Here is a 23,429-nt window from a genome sequence, read left to right on the forward strand (position 1 = left end):
TCTCTTTTCTCAAAGAGAAAAAACGTCAATGCGGGGATCCCTCTACCTTTAGCTAAAGAGTTGAACTGGGCTTCTCAAAATACTGAAGTTGGAAGTAGGATGTCTAAAATGGAAAGTTCCAAACTGGAAGTGATGGGCAGGCAGACCTATTGATAGAAACAATGTAGTGTTCTTCACTGGCTTCTGTCAACTGAAATTCCTACCCTCAAGTTACTCAACTGCAAATGCTTCACTCTGGCTAGCAGCCTTTCCTCCCAGGATTCTGGAAAGCACACCGAACTAGAACCAAGAACTGCTGCCTTGTCCCCAGTGCTGTTGGCTGCTTTTACCAGTATCCCTCACCCTTCCTATTAGAAGGCTCTGCTGACCCCTGTAATTCTACCACGCCAAACACAGTCCCAGAGTTCTGGGCACTATTGCCAGGTCCTCTACTTCTAGCACAGTTTATTCTCACTTCTATTGCCTTGTTTTCCTGGTTCTCTCTCCATAGTGGAAGCCAGAGATACGCATTTAAAGAACAAGAAGATTTTCGTCTTTATTCTTATCCTCACATGTCCACAGACCTCTTCTTTTATGTGGAGAAACTGAGCCTTTGGGCCACAACTGCTTTCTCTGTTGAGGATTTTGTAAGAGAGGTTCCTGGGAGAGGGCAGTTACAGCAACTTCTAAGACTCTACAACACCTCTACCACTGTTTGCTGCCCGGTGTCACCTCTGCAGGAAAGGCAGCTTTGTGCCCAGCTCTGTGAGCACAGAGGTCAGAGCCTTCCAAAGTCTTGAGAAAGCTGATTCCAGGGATCCCAAACTCAAGACACCAACTTGAAGCAAGACCTGGTTACCAGGACTCGGAAGAAGGCTGTGGATTCTGGGGGCTGAAAGCTTCACATCCTACCATGCTGGCAGGGGCCAAAGTCCACAACTGGCCTATAGGTCTAGTCACTTCTGTTCACCACAGCTCTTATTTCAAAGTCTTTTCCTTTGGTTTCTTCTGTTTCTTCCGTTCCTCGTATTCAAGTATTTTCTGTTGGAAATAGCCTGTGGGTTCAGATACATGTGTTAGAGACATCTAATCTGGCCAGGCAGACTTAAGATGAACTCCGGAATGAGGGTCAGGAATATCCTCTCTGCTGCCCACGCTCCCTGACTACACCCACATTCCTGCCAGGATGCCTAAGCCCTCACAGGCCTTTGGAGGTACAGGTATTTGATTTGGCCCCAGAGGGGGCCTAAAACAAATAATAATTAGTAGGAATTAGCTCCAGACTAAAACAAAGAGCATACGGCCTCCTGCTGGCTGATGAACAGAGCAACTTCTGCAAAGTATCAGCTCAGGAGGCATTTTCTTAGGCTTCAGGTTCTTTCCTTCCAGCCCCACTCGGTAAGATTACAGCTATTTTTGTGGGCCTCTAGAGAGCAATGCTCTTTCCTCCCCTCCTCTCTTCATCGTAGGGCCACACCTGACTTGGAGGCAGTGACCCTCTGGGCTTGGATTGATAGGGGCCTGTCACTGTATACCTGCAGGAGGGTTCTTGCTCTTCTCAGCTTCCTGGATGAAAAGGGAAAAGAGCTGTGTCTTCACAAACTTCTTCACAAATCGGCGGTTGGCCTTGGAGGTCAGAGCCTTATAGAAGGCCCGTTCTTGGAAGTGGCTTTGCCCATTTGCTTCCCGCTTGATGTAGGAAGCATAGTGGCCCACAGTCTTGACAAAGAACTGCACAAAAGGGCCTGAAACATGCTCATTGATTTGTTCAGAAGCTGCAGGGAACAGAGACCATCTCAGGATAGTGGAAGGATGAAACTACCCACTCTTACCTCCAGTGGCTTTCATTGCAAGCTGAAAGCTCTTAGAGAAGGGGTGAGGTAGGGTTCATGACTACTGATTGACTGATTAAAATGGGAGACTAGATATGGGTTCACCATTGCTTAGGAAGAATAAAATCTCATACTCGCCCTAGAATCAAGGCCTCTGGGACTAGCCCAGGACTGCTGAGTGAATTTGTTTTAGTTCTGGAAGGGAATTATTGGGAATCATGCCCTCAAGCTCTTAGGAGAAAGCCAAAATAAGAGGAACCTAGGACTTACTCTGTGACCCCTTGATCCCCTGACCAAGAGATTCTAAGATGTCCTCCTGAAGCTTGGGTGGTAGGATGTCTTTTTCATCGCCAACCTAGGAGACGACAGAGGCAGCTCAGAGGTTAAGCAGTCAGGGAGGAGGTGTGGAGTGAAGTGTTGGCAGAGAGTGTGAGGTGGGGATGAATTCTACACCCCACTCTACCCGCCCCCAGATAATTGGCCACATAGAAGAGAAGCAACAGAAGCTTTGACTCTACTAAACACTAGCAAGTTTCTCTGTCCCTCTGGTACTTGGTTTATATCCTTGCCCTAAAGGCACTAACACCGACTGCCTTGTGAAGTCATCTGTCTTTGTCATGGGCTCCTTGAGAGAGGAGAGATCTTGTTAGCATGGGTTCTCACTCAACAAAAGTACTTAAAGTTTGTTAAAGTAAGTGGAACATCAATGAGACTAGAGCAATTGAATTGGTGGTGGGTCTGCAGGGGATCTGAACCCAGACACTTACTGACATTAAGAAGGTTCCTTCACAAAGATTCACCAACAGGACCTGAAAAAAGCACAGAACACCTTGATCTCTTCCCCTTTCTCCATTTCTGCCTGTGGTTGTAACTTTCAGCCCAAGTAGCAATAAAATCAGCACCTTCAATTCTCATTTCCTGTCTGATACTCTCCTTTCTCACCACCCCCTCTTTCCTGGGGAAAGGGTGTGAGGGTGTAGGAAGCAGGAAACAGGAGAGAGCTAAGGAAGATGGGATATACAATATGGGTAAATCATAGCCAGTCACTCCCTTAATAAGACATTGATCATGGTAATGGCTTCTATACAGGCAACATTTAGTACACGGCACACATGGTGCTTTGCACATTTTATCTCATTTAATCTTCCCAATGCTCCTGTAGCGGCAGGTGCTGTGCCTGTTTTGCAGATGAGGAAACAGACCCGAAGAAGCTAAGCTGCCTGAGGTGATACTGCTAACAAACAACAGTTTCCAAGCCTAGGTTGTGCTGTCCTTGGGACCGCATCTTTCTCCCTACAACTCTCCTTCAACTCCCTTCCCTCTGGTCATCTTTAGGACAGGGATGGACATCTTTTGATTTTTTTAATGCTTACAACAACTTTATGTACAATTACCTGGAGTTCCATTTTTAAAACTCCCACAGAGCTTTGGGCCTTCCAGCAGGAAACAGCAAGAGGAGGAAATGAGCCCAGGGTCAACAGGAAGAGGGAAGGAAAGGCAGTAACCTGTGTCTATAGGCTGCAGGTAGGACAAGCACAGGGCTGGAACTTGGGAGACCTGAGCTCTAGCATCAGCTCCATCACTGCCTGAGAGGCCTTCAGTCCAGACTAGAGATGACAAATAGGCATCCTGCTGGTTGGAGTCCAACCTACAGATCTGTTTCTTTTTGCCTCAGAGAATTTTTAAATAATTGAATTAGTTTCCAATATTTAAATTGGAAAATTTCACATAAAATTTGGATTTGGGGCTTCTCCTGAAAACTCAGGAGCTCTAACACTGATCCACATACAGATGGAACTGAGTTACAGCTGCCCCCTTTAGTCAAGGCCTGTGCTCAACAGTTTGTCATAATCCCCCAAAGCCTGCTGGGTGCCTCTTTTCAGTTTGTGACCCTTGGTCTCGACAGGTGGGTGAGTGATCCCTGCATGCTCCCTTCTCCCAAATAAAAAGAAAGAGAGGAACTGGGAAGTGTGCCAAGAGACAGAGCAAGCACTGTAATTATCCATCGTCAAGGGAGAAAAGTTGAACTAGTTCAGGCCTGAAACCACTCGTATACATAGGCTCAGATGCCTTCACTCAGGGCAGGCTGTTTACTTCAGGGGCTGGGAGGTAAGAGTGTGTGAAGAAATATTTTGTGAAGTTCCCAGAAGTCTCTCCAGTACTTGGAAAGACTGTCTGTCAAGCGATCCCTTCCAGAGAGCGGACGTGGGGAGTCAGGGAATCCCCCTCCCCTTCCCTGGCCCCTAGCCCTCTCCCTTCCTCACCCCCTGCCCATTTCACGGAGCAGCTGCAGAGGAATAAAATAGGCCAAGGCTCTTAGAGAGCAGGAGCTGGAGTCTGAGTAGCCTTCGGGTGTCTTCCCGCCGGGCCAGTGGAGGAAGAGCCACAGCTTCCGAGGAGACAGAGCTGTAGCATCAGGAAGTTTCATAACTTCTGGGTATGGGGCATTTTAAGTCATCGCCAAACATGGGGCTGATACTCTGTCCCAGTTAGTCACAAGGCAAATACTGGCTCAAAGGGCATGTGTACTCAGCAGTCCTGAGGAGGGTTGAGCCGGCCAGCAAAGCAAGGAAGGGAAACAGAGCCTGCTTCTTTACCTCCCAGCAGCACTCTGTGGAAGACAGGCTTTGGTTCTATCTGTGCTAGATTCCATCCTTGCCTGTGTGGCTTCAGATAACTCAGTTGAGTTCTCTGGACCTCAGATACTTCTTATGTAAATGGAGGAAGTCCTCCCACTAGGGTGGGTTGCAAGCCTTCAATAGCTTACTTCTAGGCCCTGCCTCTCCCCTTGGTAGGCCCTTTGTCTACACAGAGGGAGTCAGTGGTTAGCCCGTGCAGACAAACCTAAGCAGCTCTTCTGGCTTGAAATTATAATCACGTGCTATCTCTTGAAAGTTCCTATTGACAACTCAAGCAAAGCACATGTTTTGAGTTGTTCTTCCAACACTGGAGATAGATTTATGTTATTAATGCCTATTTTCACCACTGAGCTTTCTGGTGTATCTGGAGGCACTGCCAAGAAATAAGAAGCTGACAGAGATCAAAGGGGATTTGGACCTATATCCTCATTAGCCAACTGAGCTCTGAGCTAGTCAGAAAGATGACCCTTGCTCCAAAAAAAAAAAAAAAAATCTTCATTTTCAAGACTCATTGTTTGCAGGAAGGCTATGTCAGTTCACTTCCAAGCACTGTGAACAGCCCCCAGTGGGGTGTGTGTTGTATAGACCAGCTGTTGTATAGACCAGCTGTGCTCGTCCATTCAGAAGAAAAATGGGACACCTGGGTGGGCCCTGCTCACTAGGACTAGCTAGCCTAGGACAGTCGGGTGAGCCCTGAATAAGCCACGTGCTGCCCCTTAAGCCCAGGGAAATCATTCAGGAGGAGGGAGCAGACACTTATTGAGTATCAGCTATATGTCAGGCACCAGGCTAGGTGCTTTATGCAGATTCTTTTCCCCCTAGGATCCCTAGGAACTGAACATTGTCATTCCGATATTACAGATGAGGAAGCTCAGGCTTAAAGAGGTGAAACAACTTGCGGCAAAATCACCCAGCTGTTAGTAGCAGAGCTGGGATCCGGATCCAGGTCTGCCTGGCTCCAAACCATGCCCTCTTCTCGCGGCGTCATACCTCTTCCATGGGGCTCTCCATAACCTCCTGCCGAAAGCGCATTTGGACTCCAACCATGAAGGGAGTGGGGCAGCAGACAGTGGCCAGAAGGCTCTCGGGGACAACAGGGATGTAGGTGTGGGCCCAGCTGAAGGGGTAGAGCAGCGCCGCAGCAGCATGGATGCACTGAGACAGTGTGCTGGGGACAGGGCACAGAGAGTGAGAGTCAGAGGGGCCTCCCTGCGCCTCCACCCCCATGGACCCACCCCTACAGCCCACCACTGACAGCAGCTGCTCAGGCTGCCTGTAAAAGCAAGTCTGGGAGCCATGCCGGTCACAGAGCTTGTGCCTACTTGTAGCTGGGAGGAAAGGTACAGAAACTGGGAGAGGCTGAGACTCCTCTCATCAAGGATGGGGCCTCTCTTTGATCCTTCTTTTCCCTGTTAGTCTTCTCAACTCACTTCCGGGGTCGGGGGTGGGGGGTGGGCCGGGGGAGTGACTCTAAAGAGGGGAGGGAAGAAGAAATGGCTTCATTGTTCGAGTCCCTTCTCTGCGCTTACCACTGTGCTAAGGATGTAGATACCAGGAAGCGTAAGACTGGCTCTGCTTTTAAGGAACTCAGTGTAGTTAAGGAGACAAACGTGTAAACATTGGGGTGCAGCAGAGAGGTCAAGCCTATTTCCTCCTTATGTCTCATCCTGAGTCTTTAACTCTCACAGCTCCCTCTGACCACTCGTGGTTATTTCAAGTTACCAGGTTGGTGCCTGAGTTTGCTTGGGAAATTCCTGGATTCCAGGAACCTCTGACCAGCAATTCCTACCCGGAAAGTCCCACAGAAGTGGCTCCTCCACCCTTCCCAACGAAGCATTCCCTGTGTAATTGTTGCCTAAGTCACAACTCGGGCCCAGCTCCCCCCAGTCCGCCCCCCTTTGCCCCTCCAACACACACACACAACCCCCCTTTCTGTCTTCTCTATTCACTAACTTTCATGGCTCTTCATTTCTCCAAATTACCCCAAAGCCAAAGCCAATCAAAACACAGAGGCAGAAACCTTGTTTCAGCTCTTGGTATGGAGCTAGCACTTCCTGAGTTAGAAAGATGGAGTCTCTGAGAGTCTCGCCAAGGCTTAGGCTGACTGGAAGTCCCCTTCCTGCCTGAGCTGCAGAGATCTGAAACACTCAGTGTAGGAAGGAAGTGGGGAGTGGTGGAGTCTCTCTGAAGAAGGTTAACGCCTGAGAGATGAGTCTTGCCAGCCTTTGCCCATGTCCAGGCCAGAGTCCCCTTCACTTCCTAAACACTGATCTTAGGGGGAAAAGGCCAGAATCCCAGCTCCAGCTGTGACAGAAACTTCTCAGTTCCCTACAGGGCCGAGAGTGGAAGAGCTACTTCCAAAGCAAAAGATTACACCACTTCCCACAAGGATTGGCCTACAACTGGTGCCTTTTTGGTTATCACTGATTTTTACAGAATTTTCAACCCACAGACCCCCATTGCCTGCCCAAGCTTCCTTTCCTCTAAAACCCATGACATTCACCTGGCCCTCTGGCCTAACATTTGGGTCCCTAATATCCTTTTCTTCTCCTTCCCTAAAAGATAAAACCAGGGTTGTCAGCCCAATATAAGCAGCTTTCTCCATCCCAAGACATAAATAGGTCAACCTTCTACTGTCTTACGATTTTTCCCCCTTCTCTATTCGGTCACACATCTCCCCATGTCTTTCTCAGACTTGAAGCCCCTAAGACGTAGAGACCAAGACATGATATTATTCTGCTTCAGCTATACACAGGGATATACTCAACTGTGAACTTATTATTAAGAAAAACAACTAGCACTTACCAGTGTGTGCCTGGCAGAGTGCTAGTTACCTAATGTGCATTACTTCATTTAATCCTTACCACACCCTTATGAAGTAGCTACAGATCTCCATTTTACAGATAAGGAGATCATGACTTCAAGAAGTTAAGATCCTAACCTAAGGAACTCCATGTAGCTAAAGGTAGAAGAAAAGAACTTGAACGTTGTCCTGCTGATTTCAATACCTGTGCTTTCAAATGGGGATAATTCTACATTCCCTTAAGGTCTAGGACCATGTCTTATTTGTCTGTATCTTCCTGATGCTTGGCATCTGGTAAACAGTTGACACACAATAAGTGTTTGTTGAATGAGTGAATAAATGGACAAATGACATGTGTTTGCCACTAAGGATAGTGTGCTTAACCTCCATACCACTCTATGACTTCCTGCCCTGTCCTCCCTCATCCTTTCAAGAGCAGAATCGTGTCTTCATCCACCCTAACTGGTCTCCTCCTGGGCTGTCACGGGAATACTTCATGTACTTCTCAGAGCTAAATCACAAACCTCCTTCAGGCTTAGGCAGTAATCAAGTTTGGAGGCAGAAACAGGGAATTACAACAGCTATTTTCTAGGCTTAGTGCAGATCAAGGCAGGGTGGCAGGAGGCTGGGGAGCACCCAGGTCCTACAGCCTGATTTCCTTCGAGAACCCTCCGGTCTATTCCTTGGAACCCAGGGATGCCAGTCAGTTCGGGTGACCCCACTCGGTGGCTGGACCAACCTGAGACCTTCTGCCAGGAAGATGATTCTTCTCTCCAGCACTGCAGAGGCAAAGATCTGAAGAATCTGCTCAAAACTGAGACAGCGCAACAGAGAACTAAAATCCACGTGCTCTAGGTGGGAGTCCAGGGGCCGCGTCAGTGAAATGAACTGTGGGGAAACCAGAGAGAGGGGGAGTCACCACACTGAAAAGTCACACAAACCCCAGAAAGCTGGGTCTCTACCAGCCTCCACCCTATCTTCCCCAAAGGAGTACATCTGACCGTGCCTCCCCACTGCTAAAAACCCACCCATGGTTTCCCTACGCTCTGAGGATGACACTGATGTAATCCCCTGCGTGGCCCACAAGGCCCGCCTCTCTCACCACCCGCCTCACCTCGCTTCCCCACATCAACTCCTTCCCGTTCCTTGAGCATGTCATGCTCTTTCTTGCCGGAGGTTCTTCCCTCCCCTGGGTTGCCTTTCACTCTTTTTTTAAAAAATTACCTTATTAGTTTTTTATTGAAGTATAGTTGATTTACAATATTTCTTCATTCTTATCCTCTTTATGTCTCAGAGGCCTTCATTGGCCACCTAATGCAAGGTGTCAACCTGTGTTTCTCTTCATTTTCCCATGTAGCATCCTGTTTTCTTTTCGTCACAATCATACAATTTTTAATTATTTATGTGTGTGCTTACTTACTTAAGTCTTTAGACTTTTAGCTCCATGAAGTCAGGGACCACATTCATTTTATTTACCGCTTTGTAGCCAGAAAATAGTATAACTTGGCGCATAGCTAGCCTGCCACACTTATTTTTTGAATAAGTGAACAAGCCTAGCCCCTCCCCTTATTCTGATATGGGGAAGCAGAGGACACACAGATTATCCAGAGTACCAGGGGTCAGGACTGGAATTCTTAAAACAATGTTCTACTTGCTGCTTTGTCTGCTTAGTGTCTTAAAACAATAGCATCCCCACGGTGGCATGGGTGGGGACTCAGGGGTGGGGATGTGTGATAAGAAAAAGACAGGTGGAGGCCATAAAGTAGAGATATAGGACAGACACAGGAAGGTAAGTGAGGTAATGGGGAAAAGTGGCAGTTTGGCGGCTGGGGGCAAAGGCCATTCTAGTACCAGGAGCCTCAGCTTACATGGTTTATTTATTATAAATAAAAGTCTTGGTGGCTTAAACAGTAACTAGGTCCTTGTGAGCATCAGGTTGGGAGGATCAGAAAATTGGGGTTTGACTTTCAGTTCTGCCGCCAATAATTCGAGCCAAGCCCCAGTGCCTGCCTGGCTCAGTTTCTCGGCATGTTAACCTGGTGAATGGGAGCACCGTGACGAGAGGTGCCACAGGAACACGCCCCCTCCAGTCAGGGAGAGTCTTGTCCATTTTGCTCACCCACCTCAGTGCCTGAGTCAGGGATGAAGCTCTTGAGGGTGACGGTCTTCCCAGGAGCAGGGAAGGCTGCCTCTCGGAGGCCCTGCATGAATGGGTAGATGACTGCCATGGAGATCTGATGCCTCTTTTCCACTTCATCCAGGATCTATACGGGAGAGGACCACGGGAAACATGACTCAAAGGGATGCTCCCAGGCTGGTAGCTGAGATCTCATGTGTGAGGCTGCTCCCGCCAATCCTTAACTGGTTCTTTCCTCCCTGGCAGAAACCAGTCCGCTGTTTATCTCCTACACAAGACCTGCCTTTTCTCCTGGCCTTCTTTTCATCTTCTCTCTACTGATCCGTATTCCTTCCTTCTCCTAACATCAGCACGAGCTACCTTCCCCAGGAAGTCATTCTAGAGTAAACTCGTCATCCCTGATGGTACCATGTTCATTTGTGCTAGATGGAGTGGGAGACTAGAAGCTGGGCCTCTTGGGTGCCACTCTGCCCTCCAACTTCCACCAGAGACTCCCCAGTTCCGGGGATGGCCTTCATCCACAGAACCCTGCACAGATGAACCATCCACCCAAGCCAAGGCTGATGGAGTATATTACCTTCATCCTTCAAGGGGCCTGCCTGGGGCAGAGCACACTGATGTCCTTTTCTGGCCACTAAGACATGCTGCATCCATTCTGAAGGACTCCTCTCTGATCCCAACTCAGGTGTGCTAGCACTCAAATTAGCTCCAGCAGAAGTCCTGGAGACCTCAACTTCCCCCTCTACCCTGGAAGGAGTCAGAGGGAGTCCCCCAAGCCCCACTGTATAGTTGTCTTTATATCTGTTTAGTATTCTGTCTTCTTCATGTATCATGTCATCTGAGCCTCACACCAACCCATGAGGTAGGAAGGTGAGGGATCATTACATGCATTTGACAGATGAGGAACTGGAACTCCCAATTCCTAACCTGGAGCTCTACCCATGTCCCTCTCCAGCTGCATTCTTACCTGACTAGACGGGGAGCAGCGGGCTTTCTGCAGGGGAGACAGCCCTCTAGCTTCAGTTCCTACTTTTCCCTAAAGCCAAGTCAAGCCCAATCACCTCTCTGCCTGAATCTCCCCAGGGTGCCTCGCCTGACCCCGACTGTGGGGGAGGAGCACAGGGAGCACGGACAGGGCAGGCAGCCAGGCGGACCTGGAGGCTGAACAGGCCCAACAGGCTCCGAGGAATCCCGTTCCACCCCTACCTTGGAGAACAAGCCGAAGCAGCCAATGCAGCTGATGATGCAGTACACCCTGGGGAGGCGAGGACCACGGCCGGCGGGCTAGGGAGGGACGGACAGGCTCCTTCAGTGCTGCAGCCTCCCCAGGGCCTCTATGCAACTGGGGCTGATGGGGCACAGGGCTGGTGGCTGGGGCTGGGGGATCCATGGTGAATGGTGGGCTGGAGGGAGAAAGACCTGGCTGTGCAGAGGTCCCACTCATGGGAGAGGCAGCAGGGAGGCCAGAACGGTCACCGAAATCCAAAGAAAATGGCCTTGAGGGGGCTGGTTGGCTCAAGGGTGAACACTGCCTGCATCGGCACCAACACTATCAGGGGTGAGCAAAGAAGGAGCAAGTGTGTTGTAGAGACGAGGAAACAGCTAGGAAGGAGAGCGCTATGAAAGTGACTTGAGAGCCCAGGGACTGAGCCTCGTTGTCCAAATCCCAGGCCAGGCTGTGGGAGGCAGGGGCCAAGTCAACGAGGCCTGGATAGAGAGGGCGGGGAGCAGGTTAGAATGAAGCCTCCCCCCGAGCTGGGGAGAGTAGAGACCAAAGCATGGCAGCAAAGGTGCCCTGGGTGGGTGAGGAGGGACGTGTGTCCCCATTCTTGTGAGGTGGCACAGGGCACTAACATGGCAGCAGGTACCGGGCTGTGCTCTCTCTACAACCACCTCTGCCAGGGAGCCTTGGCTTTTGCAACTGAGGCTTGAGCAAACCCAGCTGTGGAGCAGAACAGGATGCAGAGAGGAGGGGGCAGTTCTGAGCTGCACAAACCAAGAGGCGCCTGCAGTATCCAATCTTCCTGCTGCCATCCACGTTGGTCAGAACGAACGAGAAGGTCTCCCTGAGGAAGAGCAGACAAGACCTGGTTTTCACTTGCTCACTAGGTTTTTTTTTTTCCTTAAGATTTATTTATGATTTTTAAATTTATTTTTATTTATTTTTGGCTGCATCGGGTCTTTGTTGCGGCATGCAGGCTCTTCGTTGTGGTGAGAGGGCTTCTCTCTAGTTGTGGCGTTCGGGTTTTCTCTCTCTAGCTGTGGCACGCAGGCTCCAGGGTGAGTGGTCTCTATAGTTGTGGTGCGAAGGTTCCAGAGCACGTGGGCTCTAGTTGAGGCATGCGAGCTCAGTAGTTGTGTCTCGGGCTTAGTTGCCCTGCGACATGTGGGATCTTAGTTCCCTGACCAGGGATCAAACCCGTGTCCCCTTCATTGTGAGGCGGATTCTTTACCACTGGACCACCAGGGAAGTCCCTGCTCACTACATTCTAAAGCAGGAAGGCAGTCAGCATCAGAGCAGGGCTGAGGGGGGTAAGGAGGGTAAAGGGGAGCTGCTGATTAATCCTGAGAGTAATCATAACATCAGTAATCTATTTAAAGTGCTTATTGGTGTCAAGCTCTAAATGTATCATCACATTTAGTTCTCCAAACAACCCTTTGAGGTAGGTTCAATCACTATTCCCAGTTTAAAAATAAAGGAACTGAGACTCTGAGGGAGTGTTTCTTATCCAAGGTCATTCAACTCATAAGTGGTAAAGCCAAAATTTGAGCTCAGGCAGTCAAATTCCAGGACTCATGGTGTAAAGGGCTCTGCCATATAAGGGACTCCTTAGAGGCCAAAGGACTTCTTCTAAGTCCATCTTCTGCCAGAGGCAGTCAAAACACAGTGACTAGCTCCTAGGACAAGTGAAAGAACCTCCCAGTTCTGTTAGAAGGGACTGCTTAACCTGGTTACCTGAGCTCTCTTGCCTCAGGGTGTCCCAGGCAAGATGTTTAGAAATGAATCAACTCCAGCCCCTCCCCATCAGGAAGGAAGCTGGTGAGAAATCCAGTTGAGGGGGGTGCAGGAACCACGTGGTTCGCCCTTCTCCTCCAATCCCAGATTCCCCCGTCCCAGGGCCGAGCGATTACCTGGGATACTCAGTGAGTGGGGCCCACTCGTTCCCATCTGGGAAGCAAAACAAGGGGATGGCTCCGAGAAGCCGCTCCTCCTCCTCCTGTTGTCCCCGAAGCAAGTTCTCTCGCTACAAGGAATAGGAAAAGAGACAGGTGGATGTGGAGGTAGGAGCAGGTGGAGAGGGCTTGGGGGCTGGCGGGCTACTTTGGAGGCTCTAAAGCAGTCTGAGAGTAAGCTTTTCCACTGGTGTGGGACTCAAAGCATGCCTCTGTGCCCATCACTGCACAGAGACTGGGTTCTGGGTCTGGCTGGAAGAACCCCAAGGCTGAAACAGCCCCTCCTGGGCCAAGTCTACATGAACCTGAGTTGGACTTCAGTATCCTAAGGATCTACATAGTCAGGAAGGGGGCCAGGACCACGCTGAATACAGAAAGGCCCAGAGACCTCCCGGCTTCCTGGGAGGACCACATCAGAGAGATACCGCATCTGAGAAGCGAAGTGGCCAGCTCAGTCGCCTCACTGTCAGGGTTAATGAGAAAGATGCCCTAACCCCACCCCTTCACCCACTGCGGGACCAGACAAGAAGGAGCCTGACGCTTGGGCTGTGGCCACCAGCTATGTGCCTGCCCCACCCTTTCCCTCCCACCCACCCCAGGGAGGGGATTCCTGCAAGGACCTCTGGCAGAAGGTAAGCTTCTCTACAGAGAAGGGTGGCTGAGCATAGAATTTGGAAGAACTAGGAGGTCCCCCAAACGGCAGAAGAACTAGCCTAGTTTCCCAGCTAGGGAGCCTAGGTCAGTTCGTTACAGAGGCCAGACCTAGATTCTGCGGGTGATAAGAGAAAACAGGGCTGGGCCTGAAGGAAACAGGAGCAGTGGAGCTCAGGGCAGCTCCAGACGAGCCCCCGCAGGGTGGGGGGCTGGGGGTGGGGAGAGGGTGCCCCCCGCCTATCGCCTCTCAAACACCCGAATCCTCTGTCCCCCATTGCCCCTTCCTTCAATCCTTACCTTGGGGAACTGGTAGGTGATTGTGGGCTCATAATCATCCACCGAAGGCTTTTTTTTGAGAGAAACCACGAGAAGGTATTCAAAGAAGTGCTGCCCTCCGGCAAAGTTGGGTAGACAGTGCTCCTGGGCCCTTTCTGGTTCCTTTACAACTTCCCCCAGATTATCCTGGGGAGGTCCTGAAACCAAGACACCAGGGCCCGCTGGTATCTCGTTGATCCAGGCCCTGAGTGGAGGATGTGAGACTCCAGCATCTTCGGCACCTCTAGGCCGTCATACCGACACCGAGGTCCCTGGAGCCTGCCCAGCACCTCAGGTCCCGGCATGGGATCAGAGCCAACTGGGCAGTTTCCGTGCCTGCCTGGGAGATTTGGAACCACCGGTGGGGCCAAGAGGAGGAAAGAAAGCACTGATTCGGAAGCCAAGGAAATATACTGGGGAGGTCACCTGGGAGGCCCGAGGCCCCAGGGTAGCAGAAACTCTGCCTAAGTGAAACAGTACGCCCCGAGTTGACTTGGACTCAAGAAATAGGAACAGACCAAGGGCCACGTGGCTGTGACCACACCAACCCCTGCAGAGGGCATGACCGGCTCTAAACACCAACAGGGGAAACCTCCTGGCCCGGTCACATGGGGAACCAGGAGGAGGATGAGATATAAAAGAAAGAAGAAAAAGAAGTATTTCAAGGAAGAAACAGCCCCATCAAAGAGGGCCACCCTGGAAAAAAGAAGTAGCTAATCCAGTCCAGACCTGCTCCATGTCGAGGCAGCCAGTTGCGGAAGCGCCTGAGTATCCCGCCTACCACTTGTCTTTCCATCTTCTTGGGCCTGGAAGGCATGGAGTGCTTCCCTTTCCTCTAACAGACTGGCTACAGAAAGCCTGAGAAAGCGGCTGCCGTTTCAGTCTCCAGCCACAACTCTATGAAGCCAAGCCACGTGCTGTCTTCCAAATAGGGGAGAGCAGTTTCCATCCTATGCACCCAGTGGTTGAGCAAGAAGGCTGTGTGATAGGACCCAGAAAGGCAGCAGAACGCCCGCACTGACAGAGGCAGCATCCTGGCACTGCAGCTCAGACCTCAGCTCCTCCCAAGAGCCCCAGGGTGTGGTGAGAGAAAAGGTCATAGGCAAACACCTCCAGAGCCCAGCTGCTTCTGGGCTAAGGGCTTTTAATTCTGGGCTGAGGGTTGTGCAATGGGTTTATTTACAACCCCTTGACAGTGAAGAATGCCTGATAACATAAGACTGTGAGCACGGACCTTGCCAGCCTCAGGACAGGGATCTTATATCTCCATAACTGATTCCTGACCTTTCACTTCCTAACTGGGTCAACGGCAGCAGATAACCTCTGACGGCCCCCTGCTGCACTCTGGGACTTCCAGGACTTCAAGGCTGCAAGCAAGAGCACGGGACCAAAAACTCCTCACAGGAAGGTTGCCCCTGCCTCCCCTGATTAAAATCAATAGACTTGACCTCATTCATTACCTAAGTGGAGAAATTGTTCTAGCAAGAGGAATTCCTGGATATCAACAGGAACCTAAAAGCCTCCTCTCCTGGTGGTGAAATAAAGAGCAAAGTCCATCTCTGGGTTGGAGAGTTCCTGATATCTCAGCACGATCTACAATGGTGCATCTTTCATCCCCTGCAATATGTCCTAATGCAAACTTGTCTCACTGGCACCTGTTCCAGGGCTCCAGCAAAGAATCCCTCCTCCCAGGTAGGAAGCACTGACTTAGGACAGTCTCCCTGGCCTACAGTAGGGGAGTGGTTGCATCAGTAGCCTGAGGGGCACTCAATGGAGTGGAAAGCATCTGGGTGATCTCCACCCCATCCCCACTCCTGCTCAGTCTTTTTTCCTGGTTTGTCCAGGTCAACAGTTCTGCACAAGCTAAGAGCAGAGCAGCTGGGCCCTGAGGCTCCAGTGGTGCTGTGTCTGGAGCCTGGGGAAGAGAGACAGAATAGCAGTAAATCACCTGGGATTCTCACATAAACCCTTGAGTGTGTAAATGCACGTGGTAAGAGAGAAGGACTTTTGTCAGGAGGCTGCCCCTTAGAGGAGCCAGGAGGCAAAAGGGTTTGGTGCCAGTGTCTGCCACGGCCTGCAAATAATTAATAGACCTCTGGAAGAAAGTGTGGTGCTGAAATAGGGGACACAGCTGCTTGCTCTTAATAGCTCCAGACCTGGCTTCTGTGGACTAGTAAAAGCCAGTACTCAGTGGCTCAGCCATGACTCCTGGGGAGATCGCGGATCACAGGAAATAAGAATGTTTCAATCCCTGTAGGGACTTCCCTGGTGGCGCAGTGGTTAAGAATCCGCCTGCCAATGCAGGGGACACGGGTTCGAGCCCTGATCCGGGAAGATCCCACATGCCACGGAGCAACTAAGCCCGTGCACCACAACTACTGAAGCCCGTGTGCCTAGAGCCCATGCTCTGCAACAAGAGAAGCCACCGCAATGAGAAGCCTGCGCTCTGCAATGAAGAGTAGCCCCCGCTCGCTTGCCTGCAACTAGAGAAAGCCTGCGTGCAGCAACAAAGACCCAATGCAGCCAAAAAAAAAAAAAAAGGAATGTTACATTCACTGCAATGGTGAGAACAGTGACCTGGAACACTCGGATCTGTCACCACACCTTATCTGCAACCTGCACAGACTGGCTGCACAATCCTCGCCACCAATCTGAGAAACAAGCATCTCCTGATACAGATGGGGAAACTGAGGCACAGAGTAATTCAGGGACTATTTGGGGAATACAACAGAATCTGTTGCGGGTGGGAATGCTGAGACTTTCATGTTCATGCTCCTGCCTTCTGGATGCAGTACACACCAAACATCCCACAAATGTGGATGCCTCCTGTTTGCAAAAGACCTTGAGAAGCAAAATCTTTTCCCTGGGCATTCCAGAACCTCAGGAAATGATTTCTTTCCCTAAATCCTTTGGGTTGCATTTTCAGCCCATTTCTTCCTGCTTTATCAGAAGAGCCAAGAGAACAGCAAAACTCACAATCGCAAACAAAAGAAATTACTGGACTTTGGGTCTCAGGACCAAGAAATCCAGAAAAAAGACTTCCCCCTTTCAAAGAGGGTTATCAACAGAAGAGAAAACCTCCATCAAACACACGTTTAATATGGGTCTTCTCATTTAATCCCCAGTGCCCTAGAAAGGAATTATTATCCTGAATTTTCAGTTTAGGAGGGAGCCACCCTTTCTAGGGAAGTCAGGAGTCTGGTTACACTTGTTCCTCCACCAGGAAGCACCTCCCACAGCCCTCTGACAAAAGTCCCAGAACCAGCTGGAATATAGGTGAAGGGACTTTCTGGAACCCTGATCTGGAAAGCTGGCCCCTCCTCTTCTAGCTCAGCTGCTCTTGACCCAGGACCACCACCACTGCCGACCCTCCCACCAGGATGATTTACACCCATGCATGTGTATACACACACACACACACACACACACACACATCCTCCTACCACACAGTTGCCTTGGGGCCAAAAGGGCAAAAGAGGGAGGGGGAACTCCCGGGAAAGGTGGAGGATAGTATGGAAGATGAAGAAGGCACACTCTCCTGGCCGGTAGGTGCCAGACCTCAGGACATGTAATACTGGCTGCACATCTTACAGTCCCTCACTGTCATCAGGCACAGTCATCAGCCCTGTTTTGGGAACAACTAGAATGTTTCCTCTGGGCTGCAGGGAGCAGATCCCTTCCATTCACACAGGCTTCTGAGGGTCGAGGAAGACCAGGAAAGACCAAGCCAGTGCTCTCCAGAGAAAAGAGGCCACCAGCCCCACCCTGCATCTGCTCCTGCCACTGCACGCTCCCAGGCAACTGTCCCCACCCATGGTCTCTGACCTCTCCGCCTCAGTACAGGTGGAATGACCAGATAGATACTGGAAACCTGTGTTCAGGGAGAACAGCGAGGGCTAGGGGTGGGGGACAGGGGTAATGGCAGAAGGAACACTGATTTTCCCCCCACCCAGGTCTCCCCAGCTCTCGGGCTTGGAGTAAGAGGGGGTCTCACTCAATCTTTTGACCGCCAATGTTAGAAGGGGTGGACTGTCTTGGTATGACCCCTGCTTACTTTCCAATCGGTTCCCTTCTTCTCAGAAGGTGGGATCTCTGGACAAAGTATCTAAGGGTTGTGACTGCTCAGCCATCGAACTGGTTAATGGTAAGCAGCAATAAATATTTGTTGAATGAATGAAAAAAAAGAATGAATGAATTCCTAATTCCCTTCCTTCCAAAGCCCAGCGTCCCTGCTGAGAAGAAAGGAAACGAATATTGACTTCTAATTTAATCCCTACAACCCTGTACAGGAGGAATCATTCTGCCTTCTGTAATGGGGGACCAAGGGATAAGGGAGGCTTGTCTTGTCGGGTTCGCACACTCTAAGGAAGCAGCTGAGCAGGCTCTAACCCAGCTCTGCTCGAGACCACACTCTCCAGGGCTCCTCGCCGCCCCTGGGGGAGGGAAGGGGGGTGACGTCGCAGGGGAAGGGCAGTGCTGTGGCCAGCGGCTGGGTGCGGGGCAAAGTCGCGGGCTCCCACGAGTGGAGTCCGGGGGCGGAGAGGCGGGCGGCCGGGGGCTGAGGCTGTGTCGCCCGCGGCCCGGGAGCTACAGGCACCCTGCGGTTGCCCCACAAACTTCCTGGCTGGTAGGACACGTGGCCCCGGGGCCCCACAATGGTTTCCTTTGGCAGGCGACCTCCCCTTTGCCCCAGCTGGCGTGGCTTCTCCTCTGACTCCTTCCCCACCAGCCCGTTTCCACCTCTGCCTGCGCCCTTTCTCTCCAGCTCACCTGACCCCTGCCCAGCACTCCCGGAATGCCCCTCAGACTGCTCCCCGATCGATCGCGACCCTCCACACCGCCCTGCCTTGGCCCCTCGTCCCCGTCACCTCCTGTCCTGGCCCGCGGTCCCCCCGCTGTGCCCGCGCCCTCGCCCCGGTGCGCCCCGGCCCGGCACTAACCCCCACGGCCGCGCTTCAGTCTCAGGCTGGCTCGGAGGCGGCGGCCGAGCCCATCCATGGCCCCTGGAGTACCCGGCGCCCGCTCCCAGGTCCGCGCCGGCCCCGCCCCCCAGTGCGCGACCTCGGCTGGCAGACACTTTCACTTTTCCTCGGGGAAGAGGCAGAGGGGGACGAGCCGGGACGCGGCGGCACACCTTCCGGACTCCGGCCCAACCCCCGGCGCACCTGGGCGGGCCCGCTCTTCCCTGGGCGCCGGGCAGGGCTGCGTGGGGTGACAGAGGGCGCTCGACGCGCGTCCGGGAGGGGCGGTGCCACCTGGCTCCCACCCTCTGTGGGGCGCCCCGGGAAGCTTGACTTTCCGAGCCCCGCCGTCCGCAAATGCTCGGGGTCGCCACGAAGTCACCCTCTGCCTCCGCGGCAAGCGCGGGGAGTGCCCGCCCGGTGGGCATCCGTACACCTTCCAGGTGGCTCGGGGACTTATCCCAGAAGGAGAAAGAGTTTTCAGAATCAGCACACCTTTCCAACCTCTCCACTTCGCCCCCTGCAACTGCGTTAGCCTCTGGCCATTTCCAGATTTCTTGCTATATTCGTCCTTCCTCTCCGTGGGGCCCGTGTCCCTGCGTCGCTCTTTTTCCTATTCCACTCCCCCAGCGAAAGGACCTGGGCCCTGTGGGCTCTTGAGGAGGGACTGGAGATGTAGCTTAGGGCCTTGACCCTGCCTTGCATCCAGCCTGCTCTTGGGCAGTTCAGCAAAATGAGAGTAATCCCTGCCCTGCCACCCTGCAGAGACGTGAAAGTCAAGGAATAGAAAGCTCTTTGTAAACTCTTATGTGATACAAATTTAAGGGATGACGATAATAATGATGACAATAGTGATGATGACAGTTGCAGCTAGCCACACTCCCCTTCTTCTAATCCCAAATCCCGATAGAGCCATTCAGCTTTTCCTCTGCCCTTCTCACCTTCATTGGCTTCCTTACACTCCCAAATTTCAAGCTTCCTTTGTCAGAAATGAAAATTTGCATTTGATAAGCCCCTCTTGCTCCTGGGGGATCTGCCCTGGCTCCCCTCTGCCTCCCAGGACCTGTAGGGTGGAAAGGATAGAAGAAATGCGGAGTCCATCTGAAATTTCTCCATTCACAGAGGTTTTAGCCTCTGTTTCAGGTATGGGTGGCAGAAGGAAGAAGACACTGTGGCAGAAATATGTCTAGGATCTATAGAAACGACCCCCAGACCTACAGCCCCCTTCCTCTCCCATGCATGGCCTCCAGGTGACTCTTCTGTCACAGACTATGGGTGAGCAAGAGTGAGGAATCCAGCCCTGGTATTAAACTGTCTAGTCTTAGCCCAGAGGTTCTAAAAGTTGCCTCTACCCTGGGCCTATGCAATTTTGTACTTAATTACACAGTCTGTTTCTGTTCCCTATTCTCTGTGAATTTCCACACACGAGGACACATCTCTTTCTCAAGTGCCTTCTCTTGGCTCTGCATTCATGTCTTCTGCATCTCCGTGTAAGTATAGTAGTTGTTCATGATAAACTTGTCCAACTGGTTGAACATAATTGTGCCTTAATTTTCCCAACCTATTTTATGGTGGCCTTAACCAAACTACTTCCTTCCTGTAAAAACAGATGAAGAAATATGTGTATAGGTACAGCAAAAAGATATGTACAAGACTGTTCATGTCGAATCTTACTTGAAATAGCCTCAAACTGTAATTAACCTCAAACGTCCATAGACAGTGACGTGGATGAGTTGCAGCATATTCTTACAATGGAGTACTATACAGCAGTAGGAATGAATAAACCATGACTGTATGCAATAGCATGGCTACACCATACAAATATAATGTTGAGCCAGACAGTCGGACACAAAAGAGGACATAATGTAAGTTTCCATTTATGTAAAGTTAAAAACAAGCAAAACTAATATATGGAATGAGAAGTCAGCATGATGCTACATTAGGGAGGAGGGAGGAAGTAATGAATGGGAGAACACCATAGGGCTTCTGGGGTGCTAGTAGTGTCCTATTTCTTTCTTTCTTTCTTTTTTTTTCTTTAATAAACATCAAGCCATTTACTTTCATTTATCTGTCACTTTTATTAAAGGATTTCATGATGATGTATGTTTCTTAAAGTTTAGGTGTGAATGAAAATGAGCCTTTGTGTTTAGAAGTATATACAATACATCTGTTAGATGGTTTATTGTCCACCTTTGATTATGAACTATTACAATGAAAATGAAGAATTGGGCAACATTGGTACAAGCTGTGGCTTTCGCATGCCTTACCTTGCTTCTTTTTATCCCTGTCTTCTCTTCGTTTATTTGATGTTTTCTGCCTCACCACGACCATTTCAGTTGGTGATACTGTGATAGTGAAGTTATTTGCCAGTTGGAAATATAAACCTTGCTCCCATTACGATTTGTTTCACTGCTGAAGGGCTTAATAATTTTTCTCCACCCAACTTTTTCTGTCTGTGGCAACCAAGGTAGTGTTATGAGAAATTCTCTCATGAATAAAGCTTAACTTCTGAATCTGGGGGCAGGAGAGTCCTGTTAGTCAAGTTACTGATTTCTCTAGTTTATCTTCTTTGGTAACTACAGCGCTCAGAACAAAATGGTAGCCAACAGGCATTTCCCAGAGAAGAGGAATTCAAAAAGGAGTTGTCTACGATGTAGTAAGGACTCTTAGGAATTCGTAGGACTTTTATAATTGGTATTTTCTCTCCTCTCTCACCATGACCCTTGTATATAAGGACAATATTGGGCCATCAATGTCCTATTTCTTAACCTGGTGGCAGATACATAGGTGTGGTCATTCTTTGCACTGTATGCTTACATATACTTCTTTCTATGTATGTGAAACTAAATAGTTTTTTTAAAAAAAGTATCCATTAGGACATTAGGATGACATAAATGGAGGCATAAGCTAGTTGAGAATGAATTGAGAAATTATTGGGATGTAAGGAAGTGGAGTTAGCAAGTATAAATCTACATTTTTGAGAATGTGGATAACAATAGGAAAAATCGGTCCATAGTTAGAGGGAGATTTGGGTTTAAAGTGGTGGGTTAAGATGGGAAAGATGAGAGCATATTTATGGGCGTAGGGGCAGGAACCAGCGGGGAGGAGATGAAGAGTACAAGAGAGTGGTAGGTGGAACAAGATCTGAGAGGGGGGAGAAGGTAGAAGTTGGAGGCTTTGGCAGAAGACTGGCTTTAAGTGGGAAAAAGAGCTTTATTTGTGGGAAATGGGTATAGATGTTGATTAACTTGTAGATGAGGAAGTGGGACGTTAAAGGATAAAATAAGAGGCCTCAGTTTCTACTAGAAGAGAAGTTTTTTTCCCCCTTTTCTTCTTGTAGTTGTGTTACTGAGCCCAAGCTCGCTGTTCGCCGCAAGACAGGCCAATAAATCAGAGACGAGATGTTGAGGCAGGGAATACGACTTTATTCGGAAAGCCTCGGAAAGCCGGCAGACCGAGAAGATGGCAGACTAATGTCTCAAGGTAACCGTCTTATCCGGCTTTGGATCCCAGTTTCTTTTATAGCACAGAGATGGGGAGGAGATGAGGAAGTAAAGTAAAAAGGCCATAGTTTTGCAAATGTCCCCTGGAATGGCCAGCCTCAGGGAGGGGATGTGTTCATTTCTTCTTTCTTGAAGCCATCCACAGGTGGACAGGGTCGGGATGTTTCCCTGAACAAAGGCACCCTGGTTTAACATTCAGGCAGAGGGGCAGGGTTCCCTGAGGCAGGCCATTATGTATAGACAGTATCCTTTCAGTGAACAAAAGCAACGGGAAGCAAAGGTTAAAGTAAAAGAAACAGATCCAACATGGAGTCAGATTTGGCTCTTCCCTGTTACATTTGCTTCCTCCCTCTCTATCCCTCTGCCTGTTCTCCCAGAGTCTGACTGTGGAGTGGAAGGAAATGAGACAGCCTTCTTTTCTTGAAGGTCTTGAAAGGAAGCCCACAGGTAAGTTTTATTCAGGGAGGCAGCATGCCAAAACAGAATGACCTTGGGTGCATGCACTTAGCCCCAGGATGATGCTTACTTGCCCAGCAGCCTTGGGTTAGGCATTTGCTATACCTTCCTCTCCTAAAATAAATAAATCACTTTCAGGGTGCTTGTGAAAACTAGAAAGAATAGATTTGTAATCCAAATGTCCGAACTTCACATATCCCTTTAATGCCCCAAACACTGTAATCTCAAATCATCACTTTTCATTGCAGAAGTACTGTCTATTACCAGGCTTCTCTTTCCGGGGATTTCCGGGCAACTTTTAAAAAGTGTTTACACGTTCCACAAACCAATTCTGGTAGTTGCTTGTCATCAGAGTCCATAGTAGGGATCCAAACTATTACTTCCTCCTTCCTCAGTTATGCGTTTGTCTCCCCTGTGCCATTTTGCCCAACTTGGACATTGGCCCTATCTCCAATTCAGGATGGTGATAGCTGAGGTCAGGAAATAAGATTTGTTAGGATTTTGCTGACAGCTTTGATAAGAAAGGATATTACAGAACAGATAACTTAAAAACGAAGTATCACTGCTCTTGGGGTCCACAGAGGGGTCTTGCCTTGGCACTTCTCTGCCTGCCCCTAGAGCTGCCCCCATGTTGCAGGAACCAGCAGACTTGACCTCAGTGGAAATGTCCTTGAGTCTAGCTTTGTCTCTGTGTTCACATATTCCAGAATGACCTACAGTGGCAAGGTTTATTACATTCGGGGGGAGCCCTGCCCCTGAATGTGATCCTGTCCTTTGGCACAAAGCATCATAACAACAACAACAACAAACCCCACAAAACACCTCCAAAGAATGGGTCCTTCAGTACAGAATAACACTGTCCATAGTCCTGTACAGTTCTTCTTCACAGCTTGAGGTGCACAGAAGCTCAACTATCTGTCCTTCAAGCCACCTTGGAGTCTTGGTTTCTAATCTCCTGTGAGAAACAACTTGAACA

The 23,429-nt window shown here is 50.0% G+C and overlaps 1 protein-coding gene across 5 annotated transcripts; it reads right to left on the reverse strand.

Moving 5' to 3' along the window:
• Positions 1–509: 509 nt before the first annotated feature.
• DENND2D (DENN domain containing 2D) lies at positions 510–18,719 on the reverse strand. Of its 5 annotated transcripts, none has more exons than XM_007169424.2 (12): positions 18,474–18,719; positions 13,516–13,691; positions 12,523–12,635; positions 11,387–11,456; positions 10,597–10,674; positions 9,377–9,517; positions 7,993–8,141; positions 5,441–5,618; positions 2,579–2,620; positions 2,082–2,166; positions 1,515–1,754; positions 510–1,034 (listed from the first exon to the last, which is right to left on the reverse strand). In XM_007169424.2, exons 1-12 carry the CDS (start codon positions 18,529–18,531, stop codon positions 958–960), a joined length of 1,407 nt encoding a protein of 468 aa, XP_007169486.1. In that variant the 5' UTR covers positions 18,532–18,719; the 3' UTR covers positions 510–957. The 5 variants fall into 5 exon arrangements, with proteins under 5 accessions (XP_007169486.1, XP_007169485.1, XP_007169489.1 ...); XM_007169423.3 differs by lacking the exon at positions 18,474–18,719 and adding an exon at positions 14,263–14,431; XM_007169427.3 differs by lacking the exons at positions 1,515–1,754; positions 18,474–18,719 and adding an exon at positions 14,263–14,434.
• Between the last annotated feature and the right edge of the window lie 4,710 nt (positions 18,720–23,429).

The sequence above is a fragment of the Balaenoptera acutorostrata genome, chromosome 1 (genome assembly GCF_949987535.1).
Source record: "Balaenoptera acutorostrata chromosome 1, mBalAcu1.1, whole genome shotgun sequence".
NCBI lineage: Eukaryota > Metazoa > Chordata > Mammalia > Artiodactyla > Balaenopteridae > Balaenoptera > Balaenoptera acutorostrata.

Excerpts from the sequence above, each read along its gene's own strand:
- DENND2D (XM_007169423.3), bottom strand. The coding sequence starts at position 14,350 with ATGCCTTCCAGGCCCAAGAAGATGGAAAGACAAGTGGTAGGCGGGATA. Across the intron at positions 11,457-12,522 it reads CCACTCACTGAGTATCCCAG|GGAGACCTTCTCGTTCGTTC; the intron begins GTAATCGCTCGG and ends GCTCTTCCTCAG. Across the intron at positions 2,621-5,440 it reads TGGAGAGCCCCATGGAAGAG|GTCCTGTTGGTGAATCTTTG; the intron begins GTATGACGCCGC and ends TGCTTTTTTCAG.